Consider the following 26721-nt stretch of genomic DNA (forward strand, 5'->3'; position numbering starts at 1 on the left):
ATAGTCAAATGTTGTCACTCTAATCAAACACCTGGGTGCACATAGCTACAACATTACATTGCGGTCTATGGTGGGCATCTGTGGGGTCCAATATCTTCCTGCCTCCTGGCACTGGCTTGCATGTGTCCTCAATTCCACAGTGTATTCTTTGAGGGGTGTGATGCCTACTGCCTCCTGGCACTGGCTTACACGTGTCCTACATCCCAACAGTGCATTCTCTGAGAAGTGTGATGCCTACTGCCTCACCCTGCCTCCTGGCACAGGCTTCCACATATCCTCTCAGAGTTCATTATAGGAGGGTCCAATACTTACTATCTCATCCTGCCTCCCCATAGTGTATTCTGGGAGGAAGCCTGATGCATGCTGGATTACACTCCCTTCCTCTGTTCTAAATGTGAAATGGTACAGCACAAGCTAGACTCCACCCGCAGTGCATTCTGGGATGGTGGCTGAAGCATACTGACTTGGCCTGCCTCCCCCTGTATAATGTGATGGGGCAGGGCACATCCTCCACTAGTCCTTGACTCACAGAGCATTCCAAGAGGGAGCCACATGCCGCATTACCCTCCCTCTGTTCTGAATGCGAGGGGGAGTGGCTCAGGCTTCCTCTAGTTTTCTCCTCCCCCCCCCCCCCCCCAGAGCATTTGGAGAGGGAGCCACATGTTACATTACCTTCATTCTGTTCTGAATGTGAGGGGGTGTGGCACAGGCTTCCACTAGTCCTCCCATTACAGTGCATTCCAAGGGGGAGCCTGACACATGCTACATTACCCTTCCTCTGTTCTGAATGTGAGGGGGCGTGGCACAGGCTTCCACTAGTCCTGTCCTCAGTGCATTCCAAGGGGGAGCGTGACACATGCTGCATTACCCTCCCTCTGTTCTGAATGCGAGGAGGAGTGGCACAGGCTTCCTCTAGTCCTCCCCCCCCCCCCCCCCCAGAGCATTTAGAGAGGGAGCCACGTGTTACATTACCTTCATTCTGTTCTGGATGTGAGGGGGTCTGGTACAGGCTTCCACTAGTCCTCCCATTACAGTGCATTCCAAGGGGGAGCCTGACACATGCTACATTACCCTTCCTCTGTTCTGAATGTGAGGGGGCGTGGCACAGGCTTCCACTAGTCCTGTCCTCAGTACATTCAAAGGGGGAGCGTGACACATGCTACATTACCCTTCCTCTGTTCTGAATGTGAGGGGGCGTGGCACAGGCTTCCACTAGTCCTGTCCTCAGTGCATTCCAAGGGGGAGCGTGACACATGCTACATTACCCTTCCACTGTTCTGAATGTGAGGGGGCGTGGCACAGGCTTCCACTAGTCCTGTCCTCAGTGCATTCCAAGGCGGAGTCTGACACATGCTACATTACCCTTCCTCTGTTCTGAATGTGAGGGGGCGTGGCACAGGCTTCCACTAGTCCTGTCCTCAGTACATTCCAAGGGAGAGCGTGACATGCTGCATTACCCTCCCTCTGTTCTGAATGTGAGGGGGCGTGGCACATGCTTCCACTAGTCCTGTCCTCAGTGCATTCCAAGGAGGAGCCTGACACATCCTTAATTACCAGGTTGTCACTCACACCTCTCACTTTCGGGATGATCATACGACCGATTTTCTGGTGAGTATATAAATTAATAAACCCCACTACATTTTTTTTTTTGTTAGTAGAATGGGTGCAGGGAGATTTCTTTCCTTGACAATTTGGCTTTAAGGGTGGTGCAGAAAGATACTATCTTTATATTAGAGTTATAATAAATTCCTTTCACTTTTAGTAAATTAAACCAAAAGACCCTAAAGACCAGCTTAAAATCCAGGGATCCGATCAGTAAATCCAACGGTTCTTTGGAACATGAATAACACAACGCTCCCGGGTTTCATTGCACTCACCTAGAAGTGTGGTTGAAGTTGCCAATCTTTGTCACGGCATTTGCAGACTGAATACTGTTGATTTCGCTCTGTGGGTCTCTGTGAATGTCTGGCTTTGGTCTGTGGGAGAGATGACAACACATGCTTATTTAGATTCTGTTCATGTCAACACAGACAAGCATGCCAAGCCATCAGTCTGCTTGGCAAACATGGACTGTGCAATGCAGAGGGACTGGGAGGCAGCCTATCGTGTCAGCCCCATGTGGCAAAGCTGTGCCTACTGGAAGCTGCTGAACTACAAATCTCAACATGTTCTATTAACTTCCTGCCATGAAACCATCGCTCCCGCTATACTGCTTCAAGCTACACTCATCAACGCTTAAAATGATGGAAAAGGCCAAGGAGTTACACAGCAGACTTGCCCACGCTTTCCAGTAAGGGATTGCCGTTATGCCAGCCTAAAACTTAAAGAGGAGCTGTTAGGTATAGGATCTCAGAGACAAAAAACACATATATCAGTAGCTAAATACTGGCTGTACTTACATTACATATGCATTTCACTGTCCACGTTTGGATTTCACAGAATTTTTATTTAGTATATGCAGAGAATGATGCTCCTGACAGCTCATGGCAGGTTCCATGTTTGTCTGTCTTGTCTGAAGCCAATTGTGATGTCATATCCTCCCTTACCCTGCTTCCTGATTAATTATACATTAGCCCTCCCAAGTCCCAGCCCTCAGACACTCCTACCAGTCTCTGGTCTTATGCTCGGTACACAAGATGCGTTTTCCCGCTCGATCCGCGGGTCAATCGGGATCGATTTGATTATTTCCAACATGTTAATTATGCCAAATCGACGGCAGGAACTATCGAAATCCGAATCGAGCATGTTGGAAATAATCTAATCGACCCGCGGATCGAGCGGGAAAACGCATCGTGTGTATTAGGCACTCAGCGGGGAGCGATCATGTCTGGGTTGCGTGCGATCTCGCTGTCAGTTGGGGTGGGGGGGAGCTGTGCGAGCGATTGCGTTGTCAGTCGCGGTGGTTGCCGATGATTGCGATGTCATTCAATTTGCGGGCGATTGCGATGTCGGTCGTTTTGCTTGCAATTGCGATGTCGGTCGTTTTGCTTGCAATGTCGGTCGTTTTGCTTGCAATGTCGGTCGTTTTGCGGGCGATTGCGATGTCGGTCATTTTGCTTGCGATGTCGGTCGTTTTGCTTGCGATTGCGATGTCGGTCGTTTTGCTTGCGATTGCGATGTCGGTCGTTTTGGGCCCGATTGCAAAGTCAGTCATTTTGCTTGCGATTGGGATGTCGGTCGTTTTGCTTGCGATGTCGGTCGTTTTGCTTGCGGTTGCAATGTCGGTCGTTTTGCTTGCGATTGCAATGTCGGTCGTTTTGCTTGCGATTGCAATGTCGGTCGTTTTGCTTGCGATTGAAAAGTCAGTCGTTTTGCGGCCGATTGCAAAGTCAGTCATTTTGCTTGCGATTGGGATGTCGGTCGTTTTGCTTGCGATTGCGAAGTCGGTCGTTTTGCTTGCGATTGCGAAGTCGGTCGTTTTGCTTGCGATTGCGAAGTCGGTCGTTTTGCTTGCGATTGCGAAGTCGGTCGTTTTGCTTGCGATTGCGAAGTCGGTCGTTTTGCGAGCGATTGCGAAGTCGGTCGTTTTGCGAGCGATTGCGAAGTCGGTCGTTTTGCGAGCGATTGCGAAGTCGGTCGTTTTGCGAGCGATTGCGAAGTCGGTCGTTTTGCTTGCGATTGCAATGTCGGTCGTCTTGGGGGCGATTGCGATGTTGGTCGGTTTGCGTGCGATCGCGATGTCGGGTGTCACTCGTGGCGGGGAGTGGGCTCCCGACGATAGCGGATGTCACTCGCGGGGGGGGTGGAGGGGGGTGGGTAGGGGTGGCTTCGTGCGCCGACGATCGCGGGTGTCACTCTCCGGGGAGAGGGGGGGATGGGTGGTGTGCGCCGACGTTCGCGGTCGTCACCCGCGGTGGGGGGGGGTTGGGGGGTGGACGCTAGGGTGGAGTGCCGACGATTGCTGGTGGCACTCGCGGGGGGAGGGGGGTTTGGGAGCCGATAGCGGGTGTCACTCGCGGGGGGGGTGTTGGGGGGGTTGCGCCGATCGCGGGTGACACTCGCGGGGGTGGTGGGTGGGGGTGGTGCCGATCGCGGGTGTCACTCGCGAGGGGAAGGGGGGTTGGTTTGGGGCTTGCCGATAGAGGGTGTCACTCGTGTGTGTGTGTGTGTGGGGGGGGGGGGGGGGGGGGTTGTGTGCCGATTGCGGGTGTCACTCGGGGGGGGGGGGGGGGGGTGCCGATCGCGGGTGTCACTCGCGGGGGGGGGGGGGCTGCAGCTGTCACTCGGGCTGTCTGGATGGGGAGGGAAGGAGAGAGGGACCAGCCAATGAGGCTGCAGCAGGGCTGGATAGGGAAATGAAGGGGTGGTGCAGGGAGGGCAGTAGAGAGGAAGTAAAGCCTTCCCATACTGCTTTGCAGGCTGACTGCGGCCTTTTCAGTCTGATGCGGCCTCCTAAACAGCCTGGAGATAAGGAAGGCTGCTATTCAGCCCACAATAAAGTAAGAGAGTTTTTTTTACTTCAGTATTGATATTTGGCTTCCTTCCACACTGTTTAACACAGGGGAACATAGATAAAAATTACTTGTTTTTGCCTGACAGTTACTCTTTAAAGAGAAATTGTAGTGAAAATAACAATGAATAAAATTGCTTATTGTTTACAATAGTCATATAGATTATTTAGCCATTGTAAAATCTTTCCTCTCTCTGATTTACATTCTGATTTGATCACTGGTGGGGTCAGGTTTAGTCCTGCCAGGTGATCTGTACGGAATGTTCATTACTGAGAGTTCTATGCACAGAGGAAGACACTGCTTGCTTGGCAGTGGGAAAAATCTGCTATTTCCCTCAAAGCAACGAGGTTCACAGACAGCAAATTGTCAGGACCATGGTCATGACATCACACTGTGGGAGTAATTTCACTACAATATCAGCCACAAAGAACCCCCCCCCCCCCCCCTTATGATCTATCTGAGAAAAGGTAAAGATTTCTCAGGGGGAAAAGAGTTATCAGCTACTGATTGGAATTAAGGTAACTCCTGGGTTAATGTTCATCTTTGAGGAGTATTTGTACTTAAATTATATGTACTGTTTCCAAATACATGCGCACCTATGCCTTATGTGCATGTTTGAGAAATAATTAATACAGCCCTAGAGACAGGAGTACGGTGTCAGAGAAAAGCATCAGATGCAAAATAAAACTGTGTTATGCTACGTACACACATGCGACAACGATCGTTCGTTGAGAACGACGAACGAACGTTTAATTGATGAAAGAATGACCTAAGTAAAGATAGTTTTAAAAGGTGTGTAACGACCTGATCGTTAGAACGAACGTTACATCACGTAAAGCAACTATTGCACCTGCGCATAAAAATGAGAAGTTTCACAGAGAAATAGTGAAATGCGCATGTCAAGCCTAGTACGAACGACAGTTTCCAACGATGTACTACTTTTGCAAACGATCGTCGTTGGTTAAAATCCGCCGAAACAGAACTTTCTTTTGTAACGATTTGGCTCGTTCGTCGTTTGCCTTAATAGTCGGTGGTTCGTTTTTTGTAACGATCGTCGTTGGTAAAGATCGGGGAACGATCGTTACAAACGACTATAGTCGCATGTGTGTACGCACCCTTACCCTTGCTTGATCCTTAGGGCAACACTGCAGTGCACGAGCGCTGTACAGACAATTTTTGCCATGTAGAGGGGAGTAGGGACAGCACACCTGCAACCTGCATGTGGCTTTTGACGGCAGGGTAAGTGAGAACACAACACACTTGTTTGCCAGTGTGCTGCATTGTTAAGCGGTATCCAGCTGTAGACAAACCAGAGGATCGCACACCTTTAAGCAGAATGGATAAAGGTGGTAGACAAATAGCAATACGAAATCCAAAAGTCAGCAGTTTAATTTAGGAACCGTACTTTTATTTTTCCTCAACTTAGAAAGACACCATCTGACTATTATCGCCAACAATCATTTCAGGGCCACACAGAGTGCGCTTCTTGTCATACTTGTATTATCTGTCCAATCCCTTGGCAAAGGTAACCCTGTGTGGCCCCGAAATCATTGGCAATAACAGTCAGATGGAGTCTATGTGATGGAACAATAAAAACACTACATTTACAATGTGCGGATCTTCTATGGGCTTTAGGACCAGCTGTACACACGGTCGATTCTTCGTTGGAGATGAGGCGGATAAAAACGTCTCAGCTGAATATTATCAATAATGTGCACGAGTCTTACGAGAGAGAAGAGAAATATGGGGATAGAGGAGAGGGACAGAGGAGAGGAAGAAAAGAGACAGAGAAAAAAGGAGAGGAAGGAAGAAGAGAGGAAAAAAAGAAAAAACAAACAAAAACGGGGCAGCACAGTGGCATAGTGGTTAGTGCTCTCGCCTTGCAGCGCTGGGTCCCTGGTTCGAATCCCAGCCACCTCAACATCTGCAAGGAGTTAGTATGTTCTCCCTGTGTCTGTGTGGGTTTCCTTCGGGAACTCCGGTTTCCTCCCACATCCCAAAAACATACAGAGAAGTTAATTGGCTTCCCCTAAAAAAAATGGCCCTAGACTACAATACATACACTACACGATACATACATAGACATAGCACTATGGTAGGGACTAGATTGTGAGCCCCTCTGAGGGACAGTTAGTGACAAGACAATGTACTCTGTACAGCGCTGCGGAAGATGTCAGCGCTATATAAATACTAAATAATAATAATACAAAGACAGTAAAAGATGTGAGAATTTAGGAATCTCTAGAATACTCCTTTCTATAGAAGATGCAAGATTTATGTTTCGAAAGTGGCACAAGCTGCATAGCACTTGTTATGCTAGGATTGCATATTATTTAAAGTGACCCAGTATTGAGGGCAAAGTTAAGCAAGCAAAGCCTCACGCAGTGCTATGACTATTTACAGTCAGTGTCATCCATGTTTTGACCCTCATTAGCATAACGAAGAATTTGGCAGTGTCACGATCAGTGCAGAGCTAACTGTCAGCACATGTCACTGGAGCATGACCTGAATGTAATGACTACTTCTGCTGCTCTCCACCCACTCTGTGACATCACGCCTCGCCTTCCTCCCTTACTGTGCGAATGGACAGGCTAGCAAGAGGAGGGGGAGTGGAGAGTGACATCCTGAAAGGAAAGTAGCTACAAAAGCCATAAATAGAACTGCATGATGTGATACTGTTCTCTCTCTCTCTCTCTCTCTCCCCCCCCCCCCCTCCCTCCAATATTATACCCTGCTAAGCTTGTGCAGCCTGCTAACAGCAAATAGACTAGGTTTCTGGTGCTTAACAGGCTTTATAATAAGGGTGGTCGGGGAGATGCTATAGGTTGTGTTAAGCAGCATCACCCCTGCACTTGTGTACACACACACACACACACACACACACACACACACACACACACACACACACACACAAAGATATGACTATTACAGCTATATAGTAGCAGGGAAATGCTAATGCTACAGCTGAAGGAGAGCCCTAGGCAGGCCATCTGGCCCAACAGCCCAACTGCAGTCACATCCACTGCATTCTCTATTCATATACTACTGCATCTGGGTCAGGCTCCAGTGACCATGCTGAATAATATGCCAGAGGATCAGGATAGGGATGGCACTGACTGCAAGTAAAGTCACTGCACTGCAAGTAGCTAGGCTTTTGGTGGCCATTAACAATACAATCCCGTGGATGATCGATCGTACCCACTAACAGCCCAAAATTCGATCAGATTAATGGAATCGGCCGAGGCAAGGAAGGAACAGAGCGAGGCAAGAAAAAAATTGTCTGTGGCATTGTATTGTTAATGGGCACCTGTACTTTACTAACTTTATCCTCACTCCAGGGTTAACTGAAAGATTAGTTTTAGGGCCCGTTCAGACTGCACGCGTTTCCAGCCGCGTTTTCGAAACGCGTGCAGGAGGCAGACACGCACGACAGACAGTGCATAGAGTGCACTGTCTGATGTTCACACTGCATGCGTTCTGGACCAGTGCGGTCCGGGAACGCATGCTGCACGCAGATTTTGCAAAAACGTGTGGCTGTCCCATTCACTTTTCAGTGATGGGATCAGCCATGCAACGCATACAAACGCGGATGGCGTGCATTCGCATGTGTTGCGTTCCGCATGCGTGGCCGTCCGCGTTTTGTAATGTGAACCGGCCCTACTTCGTAGGTTGAAAGTGCAACTCTAGACAAATTGTTATAATGTGGCTTTAGGCAGAAGGAGTAAGGGATAGAGCCTCAGCCAAGTTTTTGTTTATGCCTGGGTACTCCACTGGGGAGATTCGCCTGCACTTCCTCTTTTAGGGTGCATACAAACATTTTTGATTGGCTAGTCACTGACCAATTTTACCACCTCCATGTAGCTTGAGGGCCAACAGATTTTAAATAGTATGAACAGATTGTGTAGGTAAACTCATACTGCATTGAAGAGGTAAAATTGGATGTGTGTACCCAGCTTTAGGTTTGGTGACCCTGTCTCTGGATACAAAATAAAGCAAATCTTAGTAGACTGCCAAAATCCAAACACAAAAACCTTCTGATATTGTAAACTTTCCTAATAATTGCTATTCTGACTCCTGTTGGAGAATTTCCTCTCACTTCCTTTTAACGATAAACCTGAAAAAAAAAGGATACAGCTCTCCAAATTGAGCTCAGACAAAAAATAAAAACATGACATGTTTAAAACAGCTTAGTGAGAAGGAAGAGGCGAGCACAATTACAACACAAACCTGATTCTCCCACTATAATGGCTCATACTCACGGGCTACAAATGTCGCGCGCGTGTTGCAGCGACAGGTCGCCCGTGAGTATGCGGCGTTGCCCGGGCGCGCACCCCGAACTGTCGCTCGTCGCTGATATCGCCGGGCGATTGAACCGCTCAATCGCCTGGCGACAGTCGCCACCGCAACTCCGCCGCAACTGTCGCTAGTCCGCGTGAGTACACGGACTAGCGACAGCAACAAGATAGGATTACATTGGGCTTCCGGCGGGGGGAGGAGCAACAGCGACAGCTTCCGCCGCATCAGTTGCCAGGTCCCTCCGCCGTGTGTATGCGGAGGGACCTGGCGACGAGCTGTTGCCGGCCTGTCGCGCACACGCTCACGTGTGCTGGCGACAGGCCAAACAGTTGCCCGTGAGTATGGGCCATAAATCTTTGGCTAGCAGAGCAGGATCATCCACAAGGCAAACCTAGAGAAGAGCTTGGGGCCTAATGGGAGTCAAGAGGCCCACCTGCCCCTCTCCACCTCACTTACCAGAAGGACCAGAAGGAGGAGCCAAAACTACTACCTTACCTAGGTCCCCCCATTTCATTTTAACCCATGTCTAGACAGGTTCACTGTAATGCTCAACCAAAGGCTATTTTTTCACTGGGTTGTGCAATGATCATCATCTGCAATTTACACCTTTTCGTTTTCGCCTTCCACCCCCAAGCAATCGTTTTTCCTTTCTAACTACAGTAGAGTTCCGGTTATGCAGAATTCAATTAACCAGCAGTCTCAGCCAACAAGCACAAATTGCTGGCAGTACTCACAGTGATGAAGGCCAACCTCTTAGGCCGTTTGTGAGATCTGCTGTGCTTCAAAACTGGGTTCCATGGCTCCCCCAAGGCTAATATACTTTTAATTAGTCTCTTAACATTTAATACACAGAGTTCATGGTTTGTACCGTATATAGAGATGGGTATAGTACTGTATTAGCTGGGCCTATTTTTAACATTGAGTCACAAGCAACCAATCCTGTCTGTGCCCAATACCCGATATTCAACTGTAGTTCCATTTGAATTAGACTGATGCGCTTGATGGCTCCAGAGTCAATAGACACAAAATTTTAAATTACAGTCACATAAACAAAACAAAAACAAAAAAGCCAAGGTTATGCCTGGGAGCAAATGTTTACATTGCTGGGAAGAAGCACAACCAGCGAGATCAAACTCCGGTGACTATACAGAGCTAACGCTTCAGCAAAACGGGCTGTAGTGAGAGATCTTTAAAATCAAATGACAAGGGTAAAAAGGCATTCAAAAAATGAACTGAAATAACTGCCATAACTTGGGGATGCTTTTATGGCAGGCATGGCAGAGTTCTTGGTTTAAGAACATTTTCTTCTGCACACTTCCTCCCATTAATGCCAATTAGGCTGCCGTTCAATAGTGGGGAGTTTTCTCCCGCTATTCCTCCCGGGCCTGTGAAATAGGATTTAAAAAGCCATTTCTGAGCCAAGCTCCATCTCAGCACATGAAAGAATACGCTTCCCCAACATACAAATATCCACTGAGCGATATAGCTCAGCCAGCAGCGCCTCCCGCTCTGTTTTGGAATGCAGATGAGCTATTGAAGCTGAGGCAACAAACACACAACCTCCCAATATCGGGTAATTACGGGCTCTTCAGCCACAAATTCACAGCCTCTCTCACATGAGGAGGCAAACAATGCCGGGTCTTTATTCGCCAACAATGAGGCTTTTCACTCCCAGCCTTAATTCACGCAGCTGCCGAGCTGTCGATGTTTACAATGATACAATTTTCACTTGAAGAGAAGGACAGTGTGCTGTCACCACCTAAGTAGGTTTTGTCTTCATTATCTGTGGCTGGTTAAGCTGAACTTAGATACATATACGCAGGGTATTTTCAATCACTTCCTGTGTCTGGAACCTCTGTGTATCTTCAGCAATTTACTATATACCAGTGATGGCTAACCTTGGCACTCCAGCTGTGGTAGAACTACAAGTCCCATGAGGCATTGCAATACTCTCACAGCTCTAAGCATAACTCGGGAGGCAGTGGCATGATGGGATTTGTAGTTTTGTCACAGCTGGAGTGCCAATGTTAGCCATCACTGCTATATACCATGGGGAGTCCTACGAACAGGAAGTGAGAGAGAACAACTACTACTTTCTGGTTGTTCTACTACTTTCCCCATTCTAGATAAACAGGCTTTTTTGTTGCCATCTCTGTAAGCAATAGGCAGTTAGGGGGGTTCTCATATCTTTCCAGGTAGGCAAAATCCAAAACAGGTAAGAAGAGCACCTAAATGGCACCGCCAATGTTAAAGGCTGTAATTAGCAGCTACAAACTGTTATTTGGGCGTACAGAGGCGCCCGATGTTTATAGCTGCTATTAACCGTTTACAGCCACTTATACCCGCTATTTAGTAATTTAGAGCGGCTAGTTACCATTTATAGTCGCTAATCATTGCAGGGAAAATATCAGGGGTCAGGAGGTGGTATTCTCTAGTGTTAGGTGTGTGTGTGTGTGTGTGTAGGTGTGTGTGTAGGTGTGTGTGTAGGTGTGTGTGTAGGTGTGTGTGTAGGTGTGTGTGTGGTGTGTGTTTTCCACACCAAGCTGATTGAAATCTACACCGTTTGGCACCTGTTATCTTTGCCAGGGCGTAGATTTCAATTCTCCCCGCCACACGCTACTGCCAATCTCGCCGCTCTCTCGCCACTGCAGCCCCCTCGCTCTGCCATTGGTATGATGGCAGAGCTCCCTGAGTCGGTCAGGAGCAGATTTCATTGGCTTCTGACCCTGTGATCACTGTAAGCAAATCACATTGGCTCACATTGATGACAAGGTCAGGAGCCAATGTAATAGTCTCCTGACTGCCATCATAGGGACGGCAAAGCAAGGGGCTACAGTGACGGGAGATCGTCGAGAGCGGTAATAGCGGCAGGTTAGTGCGGCGTGACACCATTTTTTTTTCCACCAGCAGTCTCTGGTCCTTAAGGGGCCAGAAACTGCTAGTATGGAAGCAGTTAAGGTTAAGCACCCACCAGGAAGGTGTTAGGTTTAGGCATCAGTAGAGGGAGGATTCAGTGTGAGAATAGGGTTAGGTCATAGTAAAATATTGGTAAAGATTACTGATATTTTACTATCATAATTAAGTATTAGAATAGCAGCTGTCAAAATCCTTTAATGGGAGCAATTTAGAATGGAGTTTGTACATTTATAGGTTCACCACATTAGAAAGTTTAGAGAAGTTTGAAACTCTCTGAACATACCAGAAAATTTATTTTTTGCCAGGTTATTAATAGCAGACCTCCCCCTCAGCTGGCAGTTTATGAACAAATATAAGTGAACCAGTAACTCTGACTGGATTTGTCTTACAAAAATGCCTGTTATGTGGTAAAGAGGTCACGGCCCTCATCTGGGTCATATTGAAACAAAGCAGGTATTGCTGAAGGATTAGTGATTGGAGCCCCAAGCAGGTGACCAATGTACCAAATAGAGTCAGGTTGACTGAGATAAGATTTTTTATGCTTAGTACACACCATACAATTTTGTGTAATGCTGGATATACACCATGCGTTTCCGCGTTCGATGCGTCCGTCGATACGCGTCGATTCGATTATTTCCGACATGTCCGATTCAAGCTTCGATGGATCGTTAGGTCGATTTGCCATACTTTACATGGCAATCGATCTAAAAATCATCGAAATTCGTTCGGAAATGCTCGGAAATAATCGAATCGACGCGTATCGACGGACGCATTCGACACGGAAACTCATGGGGTGTATCCAGCATTAGATTTACCTGCCAGATAGATAATTTGCAACATGTTGGAAATTATCTAACCATCTATCTGCCTAGCAATTAAGCATTGTTCTACTCAGCAGGCGATAAACCAGAAGACAATGCGCCAGAGATAATGACCAGTCTCTACCAGTACTTTACAGAAAATAATCTAATTACAGAAAATCTAACAGAAAATTGTATGGTGTGTACTAGGCATTACAGCAGACACATTTATGATTATATGAGAATGCTTGCAATGCAGGGTCAGGTTGTAGACTGCATAATAAACACAGAGCAGTGTAAATATAAATGGAATTTGATTTTATGGATGACAATCCCGCTTTGAAGCAGCATCCCTGGCTTTGATCTGATGTGACCTGGGACAGGGTGGCAAATCCGCCTTACATAAGAGCAGTGTAATTACCGGTCCAGGCAAGTGAAGATATTTTGCGGTAATATGGTATAACTGGAAGGTGGTACCCACATGTGCAGGTTTTGTGTATCTACTGTTACTAAAAGACAATGGTTACTCTCCAGAAGAAAGTTTTTACAAAAGTTAGTTTGTAAAAAGATACTATCCTGAAAGCGAGCACAATCAAAGTAAAAACTATGACAGAAGTACCCAAAAATACCACAGTATAAAGGAGTTTAAAGTGTCAATTACCTTCTGGAAATGAGTAATGTAAGGCTATCAACCAGAAGGTTTATACAGCAACTGAAACCTTTTGGCTAAGTTTGGTGACTCATCAGGAAGTAAAGTCACCAGGAAGCAAGTAAATCCAGTGTGGAGGTAGTTTTGGTGTGAGAACAAGTCTTGGTGCAAGCCCTCCATTCACTGCACTGAAACTAATAGTGCCAAAACTATGCCAGCGCTGGAACAACCAAAACTGCCTTGTTTGCATACTTTGTGTGATCTCTGCCAGCGATTTCAGTGTTGGACACCATCAGGTGAGTAGTCTGGGGCTCATGTTTATTTTGAGGTTGGGGGAAGGTTAGGGTTGGGTGCTGGGGGTAGATTGTAGTACATTGTGGGGATAGTCTATGGGAGAAAAGCACTTTACAAATGTTATTGCATTGTATTATCCTATACATTAGTGGGAATTGTTAAGACATGAAAATATGGGCAAGGAAAGAAGTCACGTTGGGAGTAGCAGGGTTGGGGAGGAAAATTTTGGGGTGAATGTAACAGGAAGACACCGTGTTTCATGGGTACTAGCCAGCTTCCTCAGGTCAATACACAGTACCTTCCAGCAGTATAAGTAGGGTATGGGCACCTCTCTATTTTCTTATTTGAAGAAAAACACTCTGGATGCCCCCCAAAATTTCTAATCAGATCTTCTGGAGGAAACTGATTTACCCAAAACTGTGTTTAGGAGAGCGACCATCCGGCAAGACCTGGAAAGCCGAGCGGTGGCGGTTTATTCCTCGTAACCCTATACGTTGGTTGCAGTGATCTGCAACCCAATCTTGTGAGTATAAATGTTTATACTTACAATCCAACCCCCATATTAACTATACTGCACCACTGGGCTCCTGGCCTCTCTCTACTTGCCACTTAGGAGTTCCAGGAGTACGAGACTACTACAGGAAACACTGAAACCTTTCGACAGGGTTGCGATGGTTTATTACAGAGGGACTGCCGAGACAAGGGAGGAAAAATTGTTTTTAACACATGGAGGTGATGCATCTAGTGGGGTATGCCAGCGTAACTTAACTCTCTCCTCTCCCACAGGCAGCATTGGCCAATTTAAATTTCGATTCCAAGTAGCTACGAGTACGTAGCTATTCGGTAAGAGAAACTCTACTCAAGAGCAATCACAATCAATCACTTCCTGTGGTAATAACTGAGCATGTGTACGAGCTTTTTACTTAGACCTGGATCACACTGCAAGAGCTTTATTTAACGCTAGTGATTTGAAAAACTCTAGCTAATGCAATGGTTGATTTTTTTTATAAAATCACATTGCTCAAGTGAGAACAAACTCATAGCATTACATTAACAAGAGCTTTTAACTACTCTACGACCGCTCTACACCAAACGGGCGTGGCCGAGGCGGTAGTCCCAGGACCGCCTAACGCCAACTGGAGCCGGCTACTGAAGGAAGCGCATCTCCTTCTCGGGGGCGGAGCTCCGCCCCTCCTTCAGTCTCCGAGCGGCTATTGCAGCTCGGGAAACTGTTAGAAGGCGTCTATTTACATAGTACAGCGCTGCGATGAGCAGCAGCTCTGTACTGGGGACAAGAGAACGATCGGCTCTCATAGGCACAAGCCTATGACAGCCGATCGCGTGACTGGCTGGCTGGGGGAGGGAGGGGGATTTCAAAAGAAAGGGAAAAAAAAAAAGAAGAATAACTGGCGATCAGACCCCACCAACAGAGAGCTCTGTTTGTGGGGAGAAAAGGGGGGGAGAAAACAATCGTCTGCTGTGTAGTGCGGCCCTGCAGCTTGACCTTAAAGCTGCAGTGGCCAATTACACAAAACGCAGCCTGGTCTTTAGGGGGGGTTTACCACTGTGGTCCTCAAGCGGTTAAGATCACAAGCGCTTAGAAAAAGCTCTTGTAGTGTGAACCAGCCCAACAAAAAAGGGTGCAAACAAACTAACAAAACAGTGACAGGGTTTCCTGCTAAGATATACTAGTCCCACCTATTAGCCATAGTGTCTGTCTAGCAACAAGCAGAGCGAGACCCTATGAGCGCAAGCTTCCTGTTTCATTTCTCACTAACCTGAACCAGCAACCCGTGGCAGCCGGCATCTCATTTTAAATACTTTTTTGCAAGTGCGCAGAAAAGCATTTGTTGGTTTTTGGCGACGTTTCCCGGGATGAGGCGTTTTTGATCCCTACAAGGGGACACTGAAACGTGGCGGTAAATGATCCTGGAAGCCAAATGTTGCTTCTAGGATTGGCTAAGCACAGGGCACACGACAGCCGAAGACAGAATCAAAAGGCACTGTTTGCGCAAACCCAAGTTTATGCAGGTAAGCAATTGTCCTGACGGCTGTATTCATCTGAATGGACAGGGGTTAAATGACAAGTGCCAAGTCCATTGTTTACCATCACAGAACCGTCCGTGTAAACCAGCCCTTAGCCTACTCCCATGCAATGCAATCACTAGCATTACTGACAGGCACAATGAGCTGACAACTAGAGTGAAGGGAACCCAAGGTGAGAGGAATATGGAGGCTGCCATACTTATTTCCTTGTAAACAATGCCAGTTGCCTGAAAGCCTTGTTGATCTTCTGGCATAAGTATTGTCTGAGTCAAAGCCTTGGAAAAAGCATATGGCTAATCCAGCAAAACCTGATTCAGCGTATCGGATCTGCTGCATGATTGTTCAGGGTCCATGGCTTAAAGCATTAAGCCCCATCTACACGATACAATTCTTTGTGCGATTCGATTACGATTCTATTTAGGATCCAATTAAATCTGACATGTCCGATCGGGATTAGATTCAATTCAATTCGATTTGCCATTGTTTTGCAATGGCAAATCGAATTGAATAGACTCGATTCTCAAGCGGACATGTCGGATTTAATCGGATCGTAAATAGAACCGTAATCGAATCGCACAAAGAATCGTATCGTGTAGATTGGGCTTTAGAGGCAGAGGACCGGGATGACTCTGCCAGGCAACTGGTATTGTTTAAAAGGAAATAAACATAGCAACCTCCAAATCCCTCTCACCTCAGGATCCCTTTAAGGTGGACCCCCACAATTGCCAGCTTTTTTTCTGCTCGTTACCAGCTGCTATTGTTGTGGGCAGGCTAGTATACCTCAGCAAGGAAACCCTACACCCTTTTATCAGCCTTGCAGTAAATAGGCCCAAAGGCTCAGGCAGCCACATTCAATCACATTCAAATACACTGGCTTGCATGTGAAATAAATCTCTCTCGGTCATAATAAGCATGCACCCTGTAAGCTGTGGTAAATTGTAATAATGTGGAGTACTGCTGTAAAGAGTTTTGTAATTCACCAACAGGAGCGTTACCAATCACATCCACTGCAGGGGGCCCCAGGGAAGGCCTGGGGGGAGGGAGGGCTTTTCTGGGGACTGCCCAGTGACGATTTTAGAGATGGGCGGGGTGCAGTGGGCACACAGCTGCAGGGAAGGGAGCCAAACTCCCCCAGTCTCACCTCAGGCCCTCCAGCACCCCTCTTCCCCCTTCCACAAATTACAGCAGCGGCTGGGCAGAGAGACACACCTCTTCTGTGTTTCATGCGTTGGAGCTTCACAAGCCGCTGGTCTCCTCTGCCTCCAGAGCGCATTCTACTTCCACTTACTAGGAAGTAGAGTGAGCTCTGGAGACAAAGGAGACCGTCAGCTTGTGAAGCTCAAGCGCATGGAACACAGAAGAGGTGTGTCTCTCTGCCCAGACGCTGCTGTAATTTCTGGAGGGGGAAGCACTGAAGGGGGGGCCTGAAGTGAAGGGGGAAGGGGGGGAGGGAGTAAGGCCCCCCTTCCACACGGCTGTGTGACCGCTGCTCCCCCTCCAGGCTACCTATACTGTGGGCCCCTATACCTAGCTACCTATACCAGGCTGCCTATACTGGGGGCACCTATTTCAGGCTACCTATACTGTGGGCACCTATACCAGGCTGCCTATACTGGGGTCACCTATACCTGGCTACCTATACTGGGGGCACCTATATCAGGCTGCCTAGACTGGAGGCACCTATATCAGGCTGCCTAGACTGGAGGCACCTATGCCTGGCTACCTATACTGGGGCACCTATACCAGGCCATTTATACTGGGGCCATCTAGCCACACCTCCAGATCCGCTGGAATGCAATGATGTTGGATTATTGTGGCTCTGTAATATTAACAAGCTGACACATCATTGCATTCCAGTGGATGTGGAGGTGTGTTTAGCTTCTAAGGGCAGCAATGGTTAATTTGCATATATTCAGCAGTGATGCACTGGGAGACATCTCGGAGCTCACGTCAACCTGAATTATCGCAAATTCTTTCTGTTTTAAGAAAGCAAACTTTTGTTTTCTACAGCATTTTAGTAAGAGGGCTTTTTGGTCCATTGTAGCCCCTCACACACTCCAAGGTGTTTTGGTTCACCTTGAACTTGCTGGATACTCTGTACCTCTGTTGCTTAAAGAGGAACTGTATTTAGTCAATGTTTGCCTATTGTAAAACAGAATGTAAAACCAATTTACATTCTGAAATTTATCACAAGCGCGACATCTTTAGTCCTGCCAGGTGATCTCTGTGGAATATTTGTTTACTGTGATCTCTATGCACAGAGGGAGATGCTGCCTGATTGGCAGCTGGAAATACCTGCTATTTTCCACAATGCAATGAAGTTCACATACCGAATGGTCTGGGCCATGGCCCTGACATCACACTATGGGAGGGGTTTCACCACAATATCAGCCACACAGATGTCCCTGATCTATTGGAGAAGAGGTAAAGAATTATTGGTGGAAAGAGGGTATCAGCTACTGATTGGGGTGAAGTTCAATCCTGGGTGAAAGTTTAGCTTTGAAGAGAAACTGTTAGCAATAATATGCCTCCCCCCCCCAAAAAAAAAAAAAAACTACAACACATATGTAGGTAGATAAATACTTGCTCTACTTACATAACAGATGTATTGTAGTGTCCACGTTTTGATTACAGATAACTTTATATAGTAAATGAGCAGAATCCTGTAGCTGGCAGGGGCCATCTTTTGTCCTCCGGCTAGATTTCAACCCCCTCCCCCCTCATCCGCGCACTGATTCTGTGCACATCGGGGAGGAATAAATGCAGCAGGCACACACTTACCTACTAATGGATCCAAGTGCTGCCGTTCCCATCTATTCTCTGCACTAACGCCGGCGATCGTGCAAAGAGAATAGAAGGGAACTGCAGCGCCTGGAACCATTATTAGGAGAGTCTGTGTGCGCCGCCTTTATCCTTCCCCAATGTGCAGTGCGGGGAGGAGGGGGAATGCGGCGGTGGCAGGAGAACGGAGAGGGGGCAGACATGACACTGGAGGAGGGGGGCCGAGGACTATGACAGGAGACAGCCTCTGGCCCCCCCTCCCTGCGCCCTAGCAGCTGCTACAACCACCACAGAGAAGGGGAGATCAGGCGGCCAAACAGGTGAGTGTCAAAAGCTTCAGCCAATCAGGCTGATTCAGCATGCCATGTCACTTCTCTTTTGCGTCTGTGTACGAATATAGAGCCTGGGAGCATGGGGAGAAAAAACCTAATTGGAAAAAAGTAACATTGATTTGAAACTTTTTGAATTGCCTGGTTAGCATCCTTTTATCTGTGTAATAGCCTGCAATAGAGAATGGATTTAGTATTTTATGCCTAAAAGTTACTCTTTAACTTAAAGTGGAATATAACCCTGCATTTCAACTTTGCTCTAAAACATAATTTACAGTATATTATATGCAACCAGCATTTTTTTTTTTTTTTACTAGACCAGCATTGTAAGGGTTACACAGGGCTTTAAAGTTCCTGGAGATTTCTGCAGACGCATCCGAAGCTGACATAGATACATTATGTTTACATAAATGTATAAGTGTTGAATGTGACTCACTGTCTCTGACTGAGAAGGAGCTGGAGGACAGCCAAAGAGTGTGTAACATTTCTCAATAGATACAGTTAACTAAATAGAATGTAACAATCTGAACTTCTGCATATCTCTCCACGGAACTTTAAACCTCTGTGTTTAACCCTTCCAATGCTGGTCTAGTAAAAAAAAAATGCTTTTTGCATATAATATGCTGTAAATAATGTTTTAGAGCAAAGTTGAAATGCAGGGTTATATCCTGCTTTAAATACAGTACGCCCTCTGCTGGGTATTATGGAATGCAGTGTGGAGGGTTGTAGCTTGCACTGGCCTGACACTTGCCTGCTCTCCAGTATTTCCTCATAGAGGGGCATCTAGAGAACCAGGCTTCCAGGGATGTTTCATGTAACCATCAAAGCTCAAAATCAGTAACGTTTGAGGAGGTTTTGAGTGGCTGGGAGAGGTTAGTATAGAGGAAAAAAAAAACACTGGAGATAGGCTGTACATGCATGGTAAGGCCTCTTTTAGATCATTCAGCGCAGATGGCTGTGCGATCGGAACGCAACGCGTATGATCGCACGCCATCTGCGCTACTATGCACTGCAGATCCCATTCACTACAGTGAATGGGATCTGCGCTGCGATTCCCAAAAATGCATGCAGCAGTACGCGATCACGCATCGCACTGTTGCGCAGCGCATATGATGGGATTGGTAGAAGGGCTGTCTGTGCCCCTCCACCCTTCTTGCGTGTTGCACTCTATACACGCTGCCAAAATGCGCATGGCAGCGTGCATAGTCTGAATGAGCCTTTAGCTCAGCTCCAGAATAAAAACAAAAAACGCTCTGGACAATGAATAGAGTATTGAATCTCTTGAGTTTTATAGCTGTCCATCTCCTCATGCAGGAAACTTTCTCTCACTTCATGACAGGAAGTGTCAAAATCTCATCCGCAATGACAGCAATGAATGATTTTTCCCATAGAGCAAGAAACAGTTCCAAGCCTCATTGTTTTTACAGGTTTTAGCTGTGTGGTCATTTCCTGTCCCAGGGACCGTCAGGATTTACGTCAAAGTCGAAAGGGTTCATGGAAGTCCGAGAGTCAGGAAATGTAGGGAATTCTACTAAACTGGTACACAGACAAGTACTACAAAACCCCAAGGCTTTCAGGCCTCTCCAAACTATGTAAACGTAAAATGGAAATGTTGGGCAGTAAAGAGTCTGAGATTCCTGAGTATCCAGGTAGGATATCACCTGTGTACACCTACCTTGTCTTTTTGTTAGTGGTCTTTTTAACAACACTTGAAGTAATGTCCCGGTCAGGCTTCTTCTCATGCCTGTCTCTTTCTCTGTCCACTTTCTGTTCTTTTTCTGGTTTCTGTTTTTCTTTCTCAATTTTCTCCTTAGTTTTTTCTCTGTCCAACTTTTCCTTGTCCATTTTCTCTCGATCTAGCCTCTCCCGGTCCAGCTTCTCTCTATCCAGCTTTTCCTGGTCTAGCTTTTCTCTATCCAGCTTTTCCTGGTCTAGCTTTTCTCTGTCCAGCTTTTCCTGGTCTAGCTTTTCTCTGTCCAGCTTTTCCTGGTCTAGCTTTTCTCTGTCCATCTTTTCTCGGTCTATCTTCTCACGGTCCAGCCTCTCTTGATCCATCTTCTCTCTGTCTAGCTTGTCCCTGTCCAGTTTCTCCCGATCCAGCTTGTCCTTCTCCGGCTTTTCCTTGTCCAGCTTGTCCCGCTCAGTTTTCTCTTTTTCAGGTTTTTCAACTTTTTCTTTCTTCTCCTTTTTGGGAGGTGGAGGGGTTGCATACTGTTGTGCCACCTGCTGTGCCACTAGCTGAGAGTTTATTCTGGGTTTCCTATTAAAAAAAAAAAAATAGAAAGAAAAAGAAATTAATACATTTATAGAACTATTGAAAAAAAATATTATATATATACTGTATATATGTGTGTGTGTGTACACAAGTGCAGGGGTGATGCTGCTTAACACAACCTATAGCATCTGCCCGACCACCCTTTTTATAAAGTCTGTTAAGCACTAGAAACCTAGTCTATTTGCCGTTAGTAGGCTGCACAAGCTTAGCAGGGTATAATATTGGAGGGTACAGCAATATGTTGGCACCACCTTAAGTGGATCCAAGTTTAAAATAAACTAATATAAACAATTGCATCTATCCTCCTACTCCTAAAAAATTTTTTTATTGTAAAAACATTTACAAATTAGATTCAATGTTTTATTGTATCTGCTCAGTCTATTAAGTATCGCAGAGCTAAAATACATGAGCTATTGACCTTTTTTTCTCTATCACCTGCAGTCAGAAGGTCTTATCTGCTAGGAAAGAGTTTTATGGCTATGGATAATTCCTCATCAGTGAGGGTTAGCTATATCCTGACAAGTGCAGACAAGACAAACTGTCGCCTGCATGCCTGAAGATTAACCCTTTCAGGCAGAGAAAGAAAACAGCCTAGTTATTAATGTTTGTCACTGTACATAAACACGTTTATCTCATGTTGCCTTGGGTACACTAATTCCTCATCAAGACCTACTGGACAAGCATATTCATACAGAGAAGCAGCATTGTAGAAGACACACTTTTACAGTTTTTTGAAATTGGCAAATTTTAAGCTGCAAAGTATCCTTATACAAAATTATTTGCCATACATACCATACCACATCCATGTTTTTAAAGACATATGGGCTTGATTCATAATTTTTATCACACTGCTACAGCGCAAGTTAAATACTTCAGCGTGACTTAAATGTATCAGGCGCACTCTAAAGGTGGCCACACACACGATACAATAAAATGATCAGATTTTACAGCAATTCGAAAAAAATCGAAAGCATTCGTCTGAAAAATCCGATCGGATTTCCAGTTTTCTTCGATTTTTATCGATCCGGAATGTCAGATATTTTTCTTCAATCTTTCTAAAGATTGCATGGTGTGTGTTAGATTGTCAATTTATTAATATACACACCCTAGCAATTTTGTCAGCGTTTCCAATCATTTTTATCATAATTGGGGAAAAATTGAACATACGTGTGTGGTACATTGGTCTTATTTTTTAATGTTACAATCAGTCAGAAAAATGGATTGCAATTCTTAAATTGAACAGATATTTAAAAATTTTATGGTGTGTGGTCACCTTAAGCCCGCTGCTAGCAGTGTAGGGTGCACTCCTTAGTAACGTCCGTCACTAGTTAATGCTGCGCACTAGTGACGTAGAGCTACTGCGAAGTAGTATCGGGGTTGTGTTAGCATGCGCCCAATACCTGTAAGTCACAACGCACGCTGAAGTACTGTATTTAACTTGCGCTTTGATGAATCAAACCCCTGGTTTGCCCTTTAGCTATCTGTATCTCAGGCAGTGCAATCAGAATCTATTCTGAACAACTGCTGCAACAAGAGAACAGGCCACCTAGTGAGTGTTTTGTGTTCAGTGAAATGCTTATACATCTATGCTGGTCCACAAGGAGTAGGAAGGCATAATGACAGTAGCAAGCAGTCACTAAAGCATGCTTACATACCTATCGCTACCATGCATACTTAGTAAATAATATATAGTGGAACAAAGCTTATAAAAAATAAATGCTCTATAAAAGTAGTGCTGAAGTAATTACACTGCGGTCTGCACTGCTAAAGGAGGACCCTAGAATGCTTTAAAATGATGCCCTTAGTTTTGTCAGTTATTATATCCTGAATACAGTTTTTCACTTGTTTTTAATCAGCGTTAACCACATGTGGCCATAGTACAGTATAATAACGTCTTCCACGCCACCAGCTGTAGTAGAAGGACTTGTCAGTCTGATGAGCACGGTATGTGCGATAGCACATGCCTGTGCTCATTGCCAGGGGCAACAAGTGAGGGGCTAACCAGGGTTTATTATGCTTGTGTCGAACCCCAAAATCCCCCCCCCCCCCCCCCCAACCTCCACAGCAGTGTGTGGCAACAGAGGAAGCTATGCTGGAAGTATTTCTCCTTCTCTCCTGATTCTGGCAGCAAATTGTCTCTCCCCCTCACTTACACTAATGCTGGTGTCTTGTATCGGCATATAGGGTCCTGACTTGATGACATCATAAAGCAGGGACCTGGTACATGCAGACACTAGATGCTGGTGTTAGTAGAAGGGAGGGGGAGAGCTGATGGCTGCAGGCCCAGGAGGGGTGAGAAATACTTCCAGCATTGCTTTCTCTGCTGCCTATCTCTGCAAGAATGGGCAATCACTAGACTGCCAGGGAAAATGGGGCAACCACAAGACTGCCAAGGAAACAGGATGCCCTATACTAGGTCATTAAATTACTATCACGAGTGCCTATACCACTAGTGTAATATACCACAAACACGTGACAAGGGCGTAGCAATAGGGGGTGCAGAGGTAGCAACCGCATCGGGGCCCTTGGGCCAGAGGGGCCCCAAAAGGCCCTCCCTCTATCACAGTATTAGCTCTCTATTGGTCCTGTGTTCATAATAATCACTTCTATAGATACTTTGAATAGTGGTAATCATTAACAAGCTATTTCCCATCCCCTTCTTGCACCTCTGACACTGTGGTTGCCATTGGCAGGTTTTGGTGCGCCGTATCAATTGTTATGTATAGAGTGCTTGGGGGGCCCCATTGTAAAACTTGCATCGGGGCCCACAGCTCCTTAGCTACGCCCCTGGCCACATATACTGATGTCACTACATACGGCGGTGTCATGTGGTACAGGCGCTTGCAGTGGCAATTCAAGAAGATGCCAGGCACACAGAAGGGGCCAGGAGTTGCACCTGGTGCCTGCAACATTCACCACAGGGCCCCTGGGAGGGGACACATTTCATACTGAAATCAATTGGAAATCTATCTGCAGTGTGTGGGTAGGCAATAGATCCATGCATGATCAGATTTGATCAGAGAGGGATCCATCTGATGGTCAATCTGGTAGTAGATCACGAAATGTACGGCCACCCTTACTGGGTCTTAGCACATGGCCTGCGTCTTGAATGAACCTTCACAAGGTGCCTTACAGATCCTGCTGTGTGAATAAAGATCGTCAGTTTCCTCTCCACAGTATCCAGCTATTTTTTGCCTTTGCAGTTATCTTTTGAGCCGTTGATCACACAACCTGTGTCTCGTCTGTTGAACTCAAGCAGCACAAGTTGCTCAGAGAGTTTCAAACTTTTGCCGCTGAAATATTACTAAAGGACAAAACTTTTTTTTTTTTTAGATATAGACTTTAAGAGTAAAGGCCCGTTACCCACTACACAATTTTTCCGACAACCCGTCAACAAAGTGGCTGGCGGCAACAATGACTGTCACATCTGGTCTTACAGATCCCTGACGACTCCCGTGCAAAATACCACATTCGCTTGAACTCTAGATCGCACCCTTAAGCTGGCCACTAATGATACAATCTTTCATCAAATCTTATTATTTCTATGTAATATAAAAGGTAACTGCCTAAATTATGCAATCAATATATTTACTCAGTTTACCCTTCTACTACATAGATTTGGTAAAATTGGATGAAAAGGATTGTATCGTTAGTGCCCACCTTTAGTGTGCTGTCGCGTATACCCATCGGCAGGAAGATTGATCTGGGAACGTTCGTTATCTTGGGACGTCGCTGGGGTCCATCTTCCTGCTTCATGAGGTGAGCATTCAGCTTTATTCCATTTAGCCCAATAATCTCGCGTAGGGTATGTAATACTCCAACATTCCCTCACGCTGCTTTGTAATATGGTAACTATACAGCTGCAGCAGGATCTATGGCCTGGAATATGGCCTAATTCAGCATTATGCATGTCATCTAAGAAGATCACAGCCTGCAGTTCTGTAGGTCCGTCACACAAGGAACAGCTGCTCAGCGGGTTCCTGTCCGGTTACTTTAGAAGCGACACATCTGTGAACATCTAATTGAGAAACTTCTACTGCCAACCAGTACTTCCGCCAAGTGTCTACACCGGAAACCATTTATGTGTGGAGAAGGCTTTTCCTTCATCTGCTGGAAGGAACCAGTGGCCACACTGCAGCTAGGCCCAGCTGCCTGGATTATATATTGGTGACAGGTCTTGTGTAACAGAAGCCTGGATATACTCTACAGCAAGTTCCACAGTGTCAGCTGCGTTGTGCCACTTTACAGCAGAGGAACAATGGAAACACGATCTTTCACGCAGCGAAGAGATAAAGGCGGCGAGGCTAATCTCCAATTCAGAGCACGTCTGTTTCGTGCCGCGGCGTCAAAGCAGGACAGCCTTGTTCCATATAACAATAGTGTCTGTGTCCCTCTGAGGAATCACGATTATTACTTTGTCTCCGGAATGACAGCTACACACTTGACGGCTTGAAAACGGAGGGAAGGACTGACAGAAAAAGCTACAGATTTTGATTAGAAAACAAACAAAAAAAAAAATCAAATTTATTTTGCTTACGCTAACTTTCCTGCAGGATATCAGTTCTTCCACAGTAGCGGACTACAAAATTTTAATTTATGTTAGGCTGACAAGGCCTTGTACACCTCGGTGGTGGATGCAAAGGCCCATTCCATATGGATGTCCAGTTTGGCAGCATTTAAAGGGAACTTAAACTGAGAGGGATATGGATTTTTCCTTTTACACAATACCAGTTGCCTGGCAGCTCTGCTGATCTATTTGGTTGCAGTAGTATCTGAATAACACCAGAAACAGGCATGCAGCTAATCTTGTCAGATCTGACAATGTCAGAAACACCTGATCTGCTGCATGACTGTTCATGGGCTATGGCTTAAAGTATTAGAAGCAGATGATCAGCCAGATAGCCCGGCAACTGGTATGGCAGTCTCCATATCCTTCTCGTTATAGTTGTCCTTTAATTGAGGAACAGTTACAGGGTTTAGACAGTCAGGCATGGCCTAGAGCAGGGGAAGGGAACCTACGGCTCGGGAGCCAGTTGTGGCTCTTTGATTGCTACATCTGGCTCACAGACAAAATCCGTAGGGGTTGATTCACTAAGCTACACTGCACAAGCAGCGCAGCTTAGTGTGACAGCGCAGCTTAGTGTGACAGCGCAAGTAAAATTTTCAAAGTAGGCACGCTACTGCTGTACCATGCACTACTAACTACTCATGCTCCCCCCAGAACTAACGACTGCTCTAACTGTCCCACCCTGGACCCTGTCAGGTCTAGGATGAAATCCCCGAATGTTAATTGGTCCAATAGGCTGCGTCACTTGACTGGCAGCCTATAGGTCCAAAGTGCGGGAATCTTGTCCTACAAAGTGAATCAACCCCCAAGTCAGCCAGCTAATTGTACAAGTAGTTCGTCTGTATTTCTCCTGTCTGGTTCGCATGGAAATTGCTTATGTTGCTGAAACCCAAGAGAAGTTGAAGATGTGTCTGACACCTCCGCTGCCCAGGAGGATCAACTGTTAGACATCACCATGGCAACAGGGACGTGAGCCCTCATGCACACTGTCCCGGTTTGAAACATATTGTATGGCTCTCACAGAATTACATTTTAAAATTTGTTGCGTTTATGGCTCTCTCAGCCAAAAAGGTTCCTGACCCCTGAACTAAAGGCTGGGATCAAAGTGCAGAAAAATGTCACTTTAAGGTCTGGATCGCAAAACGCAAATTGCAATCGCTCAGCATTTGTATCATGAAAATTTGGCGATATTACGGTGACTGCAATTCCCATTCAAGAGAATGATGAAAATCGCAAGCGCTGCAATGAGAATTATCCCATAAGGATACATTTGTCGCAGCACATTGTGCTCCCCAGTGTGAACTAGTCCTAAATGGT

At 46.1% G+C, this 26721-nt stretch overlaps 1 protein-coding gene across 1 annotated transcript in view; it reads right to left on the minus strand.

The window, feature by feature from the left end:
• RYBP (RING1 and YY1 binding protein) overlaps positions 1–26721 on the minus strand; it is a 101239-nt gene that overhangs the window by 1515 nt on the left and 73003 nt on the right. The window contains exons 3-4 of the mRNA XM_068251842.1: positions 20238–20822; positions 1878–1976 (exon numbers count right to left, since the gene is read on the minus strand). Coding sequence (XP_068107943.1) covers positions 1878–1976; positions 20238–20822 — 684 coding nt within the window. The remainder of the gene's footprint in view (positions 1–1877; positions 1977–20237; positions 20823–26721) is intronic.

The sequence above is a fragment of the Hyperolius riggenbachi genome, chromosome 9, assembly GCF_040937935.1.
Source record: "Hyperolius riggenbachi isolate aHypRig1 chromosome 9, aHypRig1.pri, whole genome shotgun sequence".
NCBI classification, from domain to species: domain Eukaryota; kingdom Metazoa; phylum Chordata; class Amphibia; order Anura; family Hyperoliidae; genus Hyperolius; species Hyperolius riggenbachi.